The sequence below is a fragment of the Abramis brama genome (genome assembly GCF_963993115.1).
Source record: "Abramis brama genome assembly, chromosome: 18".
NCBI classification, from domain to species: domain Eukaryota; kingdom Metazoa; phylum Chordata; class Actinopteri; order Cypriniformes; family Leuciscidae; genus Abramis; species Abramis brama.
Genome location: NC_139980.1, coordinates 35,929,104 through 35,938,164, shown reverse-complemented (window position 1 = coordinate 35,938,164; position 9,061 = coordinate 35,929,104). Strand labels below are relative to the sequence as shown.

General features: G+C 47.8%; 1 protein-coding gene across 1 annotated transcript in view; it reads right to left on the bottom strand.

Annotated features, from left to right (window-relative positions):
- The window catches only part of LOC311069064 (mitogen-activated protein kinase-binding protein 1-like), a gene marked incomplete at both ends in the record, with an annotated part of 58,648 nt that overhangs the window by 42,090 nt on the left and 7,497 nt on the right, over positions 1–9,061 (bottom strand). Inside the window, 5 exons of the mRNA XM_084091989.1 lie at positions 1,008–1,168; positions 3,012–3,185; positions 3,548–3,689; positions 3,785–4,209; positions 7,619–7,756. Coding sequence (XP_083948115.1) covers positions 1,008–1,168; positions 3,012–3,185; positions 3,548–3,689; positions 3,785–4,209; positions 7,619–7,756 — 1,040 coding nt within the window. The remainder of the gene's footprint in view (positions 1–1,007; positions 1,169–3,011; positions 3,186–3,547; positions 3,690–3,784; positions 4,210–7,618; positions 7,757–9,061) is intronic.

Here is a 9,061-nt window from a genome sequence, read left to right as displayed (position 1 = left end):
GGTGGATGGGTGGGTGGATGGGTGTTTTGATGGGTGGGTGGGTTGATAGGTTGATTGGTGGATGGATGGGTTGATAGGTTGATTGGTGGATGGATGGGTTGATGGGTTGATTGGTGGATGGATGGGTTGATGGGTGGATGGGTGGGTGGATGGGTGTTTTGATGAGTGGATGGGTTGATGGGTGGGTGGATGGGTGGGTTGATGGGTGGGTTGATGGGTGGGTTGATGGGTGGGTTGATGGGTTGATGGGTGGGTTGATGGGTGGGTGGGTGGGTTGATTGATGTGTGTGTGGGTTGATTGATGTGTGTGTGGGTGGGTGGGGGTTGATTGATGGATGGGTGGGGGTTGATTGATGGGTGGGTGGGTGGGGGTTGATTGATGGGTGGGGGTTGATTGATGGGTGGGTGGGTGGGTTGATTGATGGGTGGGTGGGTGGGTGGGTGGGTTGGTTGATGGGTGGGTGGATGGATGGGTTGATGGGTTGATTGGTGGATGGATGGGTTGATGGGTTGATGGGTTGATTGGTGGATGGATGGGTTGATGGGTGGATGGGTGGGTGGATGGGTGTTTTGATGAGTGGATGGGTTGATGGGTGGGTGGATGGGTGGGTGGATGGGTGGGTTGATGGGTGGGTTGATGGGTGGGTGGGTTGATGGATGGGTGGGTGGGTTGATTGATGTGTGTGTGTGTGGGTGGGTGGGTGGGTGGGTGGGGGTTGATTGATGGATGGGTGGGGGTTGATTGATGGGTGGGTGGGTGGGGGTTGATTGATGGGTGGGTGGGTGGGGGTTGATTGATGGGTGGGGGTTGATTGATGGGTGGGTGGGTGGGTGGGTTGATTGATGGGTGGGTTGATTGATGGGTGGGTGGGTTGATTGATGGGTGGGTGGGTGGGTTGATTGATGGGTGGGTGGGTGGGTGGGTGGGTTGATTGATGGGTGGGTGGGTGGGTTGATTGATGGGTGGGTGGGTGGGTTGATTGATGGGTGGGTGGATAATGAATCACCTGGCCTGTGTGACACCGGACACCTCAATGCCCAGGTGATGCGGGCGGGGCAGAGAGCAGATGAAGCGCAGGTCCGACGGGCTGAAGACGCATACGGTTCCATTGGCACACGCACAGAAGATCAGATCCTCCGTCACCGTCAGAGCGTGAGCTGAACTCGTCTGCACACACAATCATGTTCCTCTCTGAATTCGTCTAAACACAAAACCATGATCTTCTCTGAACTCGTCAGTAGCTCTGAGACACAAGGATCTTCATCTCACAGGACAAACAACTAGAATAATCAACATCCCTTTAACAACTTCAACATTCAATTCAATATTTTCCAGAAATCTCCAGCCGCTAAACTCACACAGCAGCCCTGATGAGGTGTGTGTGTGTGTGTGTGTGTGTGTTCTGACCTGCAGACGGGCCCATCGCTCCAGAACTCTCCGGCCGCTGAACTCACACAACAGCCCTGATGAGGTTGTGTGTGTGTGTGTGTGTGTGTGTGTTCTGACCTGCAGACGGACCCATCGCTCCAGAACTCTCCGGCCGCTGAACTCACACAACAGCCCTGATGAGGTGTGTGTGTGTGTGTGTTCTGACCTGCAGACGGACCCATCGCTCCAGAACTCTCCGGCCGCTGAACTCACACAACAGCCCTGATGAGGTTGTGTGTGTGTGTGTGTGTGTGTGTTCTGACCTGCAGACGGACCCATCGCTCCAGAACTCTCCGGCCGCTGAACTCACACAACAGCCCTGATGAGGTTGTGTGTGTGTGTGTGTGTGTGTTCTGACCTGCAGACGGACCCATCGCTCCAGAACTCTCCGGCCGCTGAACTCACACAACAGCCCTGATGAGGTGTGTGTGTGTGTGTGTGTGTGTGTGTGTTCTGACCTGCAGACGGACCCATCGCTCCAGAACTCTCCGGCCGCTGAACTCACACAACAGCCCTGATGAGGTTGTGTGTGTGTGTGTGTGTGTGTGTGTTCTGACCTGCAGACGGACCCATCGCTCCAGAACTCTCCGGCCGCTGAACTCACACAACAGCCCTGATGAGGTGTGTGTGTGTGTGTGTGTGTGTGTGTGTGTGTGTTCTGACCTGCAGACGGACCCATCGCTCCAGAACTCTCCGGCCGCTGAACTCACACAACAGCCCTGATGAGGTTGTGTGTGTGTGTGTGTGTTCTGACCTGCAGACGGACCCATCGCTCCAGAACTCTCCGGCCGCTGAACTCGCACAACAGCCCTGATGAGGTGTGTGTGTGTGTGTGTGTGTGTGTGTGTGTGTGTGTTCTGACCTGCAGACGGACCCATCGCTCCAGAACTCTCCGGCCGCTGAACTCACACAACAGCCCTGATGAGGTTGTGTGTGTGTGTGTGTGTGTGTGTGTGTGTGTGTGTGTGTGTTCTGACCTGCAGACGGACCCATCGCTCCAGAACTCTCCGGCCGCTGAACTCACACAACAGCCCTGATGAGGTTGTGTGTGTGTGTGTGTGTGTGTTCTGACCTGCAGACGGACCCATCGCTCCAGAACTCTCCGGCCGCTGAACTCACACAACAGCCCTGATGAGGTTGTGTGTGTGTGTGTGTGCGTGTGTGTTCTGACCTGCAGACGGACCCATCGCTCCAGAACTCTCCGGCCGCTGAACTCGCACAACAGCCCTGATGAGGTGTGTGTGTGTGTGTGTGTGTGTGTTCTGACCTGCAGACGGACCCATCGCTCCAGAACTCTCCGGCCGCTGAACTCACACAACAGCCCTGATGAGGTTGTGTGTGTGTGTGTGTGTGTGTGTGTTCTGACCTGCAGACGGACCCATCGCTCCAGAACTCTCCGGCCGCTGAACTCACACAACAGCCCTGATGAGGTTGTGTGTGTGTGTGTGTGTGTGTGTTCTGACCTGCAGACGGACCCATCGCTCCAGAACTCTCCGGCCGCTGAACTCACACAACAGCCCTGATGAGGTTGTGTGTGTGTGTGTGTGTGTGTGTGTGTGTGTGTGTGTGTGTGTGTTCTGACCTGCAGACGGACCCATCGCTCCAGAACTCTCCGGCCGCTGAACTCGCACAACAGCCCTGATGAGGTGATGCAGAAGGTGCTGTTGGACTTCGGCCCGCGTCCACACGCCACACCACAGAAGAAGTTGTTCTGCATCTCCCCGAGGAGCGCAGAGCGACCCATCAGCGGCATCGGCTGCAGAGCATCATGGGACGGTTCATCAACGGATCAAAAATGGCTGCCATGTCACAGACACGGGAAACAGCAGTGCGTCTAACATTGCATCCTAAACTTAAGATTTCTAAATCTTCTTCACTTATTAATAAGCAAGGTAGAAGGTTTAATGAATCCCCTACTTTTGCTTTCACTCCAACACCTGGTTTGACGCCCTCTGCCTTGCTAATACTGTGTGTTATTATCTGCTCGTACCGCTACCTTTCGCTACATGAGGAAAACGGCAGAATTTTCCTTCCAGCCGCAAGAAGCCAACATCTTTTGTTCTCTAGCTTCCTGAACAATAGCCACTCGAGAGCAAAAACGACAACTAAGGGCGATACCGCCTCAACATTGGACTCCCGCACGGGGCTGCTGCATTTTGCCGTGATACTTTTACTAGCTGGTGATGTCGAGCTAAACCCTGGGCCTCTCGTACCCGAGATGTTAACCTCACCGGTACCTCCAGGGAGGATGCCTGCGGCTCTAAGCGAGGTTATGTTGAGATTAATTACACCTGCTGGTCTTGAGCCGAAAACATTACTATCAGCAGTTTCCAGTGGTCTAGTACCAAGTCTGACCTCACTGGCGACTCTTGGTGGACTAGCATCGCTAGCCGGGGGACAAAGACAACCGGGGGATTATTATTACCATCAATGGCGTTCGGCGGGATCGCGCCGGCGACTACCGGCCCAGTAGCTGAGAGGTTGACGGTGTTAGCTGGGAGATTAGCACCACCAGCAGTTATCGATGGATCATCACTAAGGCTATCGACACCAGCGGCTCCCAGCGGGCTGGCAGCAGGGGAAAAAATATCACCGGTGGCACCTAGCAGACCAGCCCAAAGGATAACTTCGTCAGCGGCTTCCAGCGGGGTCGCGACGACGGCCACCAGCCCAGAAGTTGAGAGGTTTTCCCCGTCACCAATGTTATCTACGGGGCTAACATCATCAGCAGCTAGCAGCGACTTAGTGCCAAGGCTATCTCCGTTAGCGGTATGCAGCGACTACTCAAACATCAATGACTGCACAAAGGTAAAATTCAGAAACCCGGCCTGTATTAAAAAAACATAGCAGATCTAAAATATTCCAGACTCTCAATCAATCGAGAACAATCTGGGACTCTACCTATAAACCTAAGGGACTGCTATGTGGACATTTAAATGTTAGAAGTCTCGGAAATAAGCGTGAACAACTAGAGCACATCCTAGGTGATTCAAATATTGATTGTTTAGGATTATCTGAAACTTGGTTGAAACCAACATCAGCTGAAGCCCTGGTAGCTATGCCTGGGTATCATGTGTTTAGAAACAACAGGGAGAAAGGCAAAGGTGGCGGAGTATTGCTTTATGTTAGAAATACCTGGACTTGTAGACAGCTAGAATGGTCAACTGATATTACATTTGATTGTGTCGGTGTGGAAATCACTCTATCAAATGAAATGTCTTTTATTTTAATATGCCTATATCGACACCCATCCATGAAGGTAGATTTTTATGACCAGCTAAAAAACGTGCTGAAATCCTGTGACCAAAACAACGAGATTATAATTATAGGTGATTTTAATATAAATTGGGATGATAAACATGGTAGGAAAAATCTCAAACGATCCACAGACTATTTTAACTTAGAACAACTTATTGAAAAGCCAACTAGAATAACAAATAACTCCCAGACAAGAATAGACCTTCTGTTCAGCAATAAGCCAAACCGAATTATTAAGACTTTTAATTTTTTTACTGGTTTATCAGACCATAACATGATTTTATTTTCTAGGAAGCTTTCAAAAAAGAGGCATCTAAAATTAAATAGTGCTCTTCATTCCTCCGATGTTAAATTAAATTTTATACCTAAGAATCAAACACAGAATCTTAATACAGCCTTGAAAGTGGTTGATTGGGAGGAAATATTATGCTCAAATAATATAGAAAGCAGTTGTAACTCTTTTATTAACAAGCTTAAAGAGGTAATGTCCTCCTTCACCTGTAGGGGGAGTGGAGGGGCTAAGAAGAGAAATCATTTACCATGGTTAAATCAAACCTGTAAAAATTTATTAAAAATTAGAGATGTGCTGCTTAAACAATATCTGAAATCTGGTTTGTCCACTGACAGGGAAAAATTCACACATGCACGTAATAAAGTTACACAAACTTTAAGAAAAGCTAAAGCAGACTTTTTTGTTTCCATTATAGAAAATACTAGAGGTAATGGGAAAAAAACATGGCAAATTTTAAATAAATTATTAGGTAAACATAATAAAAAGGAAATTAAAGCCATTGAGTTAGCTGTGGATAATGCCCTGATTAGAGATCCTACGATCGTGGCAAACACTTAATAATTATTTTATAGACAGTATATCTGAAATAACAAGGTCCATTGTTCCTTCTAATATTTTACCTCGACTATTAAATGAAGATCAGCCCATCTTTCAGATACAAAACATAACAGAGGCAGAGGTAATAAAGATCATTGCTGCGCTCAAGAACTCCAAAGCTATGGATGTCCATGGTATTGACAATAACTTTTTAAAAACTCATAACGATGCCTTGGTACAACCTATTACTCTTATGGTTAATCAATCAATCAATCAAAGGGCAGTTCCGGCAACTTGGAAAGAGGCCATTATTACACCCATCTTTAAATCAGGACCAAAAACACAGGTCGCCAACTACCGGCCACGCATCCTGCCAATCATTTCTAAAGTGGCTGAAAAGTGGATAGCAAAACAACTTGTTGAACATCTGGATAAAGGTTTTACCCCACTGCATCGTATGCAGTTCGGTTTCCGGCCCAATCATTCCACTGAGTCAGCGAATTGCTTTCTGATTGAACAGATCAAGTATTTATTGGATAGGAGTCCTTGTGTAGGAGCTGTATTTTTAGACCTTAAAAAGGCTTTTGATACAGTTAACCATCAAGTACTGCTGACCAAACTCACACATTTTAACTTTTCTACAGATGCTATATCATGGTTTCAATCATATTTATCAAACAGAACACAATGTGTTAATATAGATGGTGTTAAATCTCCTTCCCTTAGCAATCATGTTGGAGTTCCGCAGGGCTCAATTCTCGGACCTCTATTGTTCTCAATGTACATTAATGATCTTCCAGCTGCTTGTCCTGACTGTAATGTGCAGATGTATGCGGATGACGCTGTGATCTTTATACATGGCAAAGATGAAAAGATAATAGCTACAAACCTTACAAATTCACTAACTAAAGTTCAAAACTGGCTAAATCAAATTTGTCTCACTCTTAATACTAAAAAGACCGTTGTGATGATGTTTACAAAAAAAAAACCTGTGAAGCCAAATACTTTAAAAACTGAATGTAAGACACTCATTGAACAACTACCAACAAGAAGTAGATCTTCTGTGTTTTTGGGAGGGGAGGAATTGGAGTTGGTAGCCCAGTTCAAGTACCTTGGGGTTATACTAGATTCAAACCTCACTTTCAAAAAACACATACAAAAGGTATCCAATACTATAAAATTTAATCTACAAAATTACAAACAAATCAGATCCTACATTACAACCGAGGCTGCTAAATCATATCTCCATTGTATGATTTTTTCCCACATTGAATACTGCTTCATAGTTTGGTCTTTTGCTGGAGTTATTGCATTAAAACCCATTGTTCAACTATATAAAAAAGCAGTCAAGGTATTTGACAGGAAACCACAGTCGTTTCACCTTTGTCCAATTCTTGAGAAGTATCAACTACTAAATTTTGAAAATCTTAAAATTTTTAAAAATAGCTGTCTTATTTATAAATCTATGAATGGAATCGCCCCACCACCCCTGGGGGATTTTATCAAAAAGAGAAATAGCAAGACGAGGACTAGATCATTTACCCGGGGGGATTGTGAAGTACTATTTAGAAAATCTTCGTTTGCACAAAATGTCCTCTCTATTAAAGGCTGCACAAATTGGAATAGTATACCAACGGTAATTAGAGAGAGCCCCACTTTTGTTTCATTTAAGAAAAATCTTAAAAGATGGCTCAATAATAATCAAAAATGTAATCATTAAGTATGCAGGTAAAATTTGATAGGTAGTTTTATTTATATATTTATAATAAGCACTTTGGGATGTCTATGTACAGGCATTTATGCACTTTAAATTAATATTACAATAAGTACAATAAGGTATAGGAACTTTTAATGTTTTTTTTAGCTATATATGTATATTTGTTGATATGTATATTGTCTGTTTGTTTTTTGGTTTGTATTTGTTTATGTTTGGGACTACGGATGGAAATTAGCATTGTGCTAAATCCGGCGTATTTACGTTCAACTTTGATTGTACGTTCATGAATATGCACTGTCCCATTTAAATAAATAAATTGAAAATTGAAATGTTGTCGTTTTGCTGTGACCTCTCAATAAGGGGGGGTCAAAGGTCATAGACGTACCTTATGAGAGTGTGAGGGTTCCAGATACCAGAAGCGGACGTGTCTGTTCCCCGTGGTGACGAAGTGAGAGCTGTCCTCTGAGAACGACACCGAAGTCACCTTACTGGACACCTTATTAGCAGCTAGCAGAGTGTGCTTCTGCAGGACCAGAGTAAACCACATATAATTGAGCTCAGGGACGGGTGGATGGATCAGTGGATGGGTGGGGTGATGGACGGATGGGTGGATGGATGGATGGGTGGGTGGATCAGTGGATGGATGGACGGATGGGTGGGTGGATCAGTGGATGGATGGACGGACGATGGATGGACGGATGGATCAGTGGATGGATGGGTGGGTGGGTGGTTGGTTGATTGGATGGGTGGATGAATGGATGGGTGGGGGGATGGACAGATGGGTGGATGGGTGGGTGGGTGGGTGGATGGATGGGTCAGTGGATGGGTGGATGAATGATGGATGGACGGATGGATCAGTGGATGGATGGGTGGGTGGGTGGTTGGTTGATTGGATGGGTGGATGAATGGATGGGTGGGGGGATGGACAGATGGGTGGGTGGGTGGGTGGATGGATGGGTCAGTGGATGGGTGGGGGGATGGATGGGTCAGTGGATGGGTGGGGGGATGGATGGGTGGATGGATGGACGGATGGATGGACGGACAGATGGGTGGGTGGATCAGTGGATGGATGGACGGATGGGTGGGTGGATGGATGGACGGATGGGTGGGTGGATCAGTGGATGGATGGACGGATGGGTGGATGGATGGACGGATGGGTGGGTGGATCAGTGGATGGATGGACGGACGATGGATGGACGGATGGATCAGTGGATGGATGGGTGGGTGGTTGGTTGATTGGATGGGTGGATGAATGGATGGGTGGGGGGATGGACAGATGGGTGGATGGATGGATGGATGGGTGGGTGAATGGATGGGTGGGTGGATGGATGGGTCAGTGGATGGGTGGGGGGATGGATGGATGGGTGGATGGATGGGTCAGTGGATGGGTGGGGGGGGTGGACAGATAGGTGGATGGATGGATGGATGGACGGATGGGTGGATGGATGGATGGACGGATGGGTGGATGGATGGATGGATGGATGGGTGGGTGGTTGGTTGATTGGATGGGTGGATGAATGGATGGGTGGGGGGATGGACAGATGGGTGGGTGGGTGGGGGGATGGATGGGTCAGTGGATGGATGGGTGGGTGGGTGGTTGGTTGATTGGATGGGTGGATGAATGGATGGGTGGGGGGATGGACAGATGGGTGGGTGGGTGGGGGGATGGATGGATCAGTGGATGGATGGGTGGGTGGGTGGTTGGTTGATTGGATGGGTGGATGAATGGATGGGTGGGGGGATGGACAGATGGGTGGGTGGGTGGGGGGATGGATGGGTCAGTGGATGGGTGGGGGGATGGATGGGTGGATGGATGGACGGATGGATG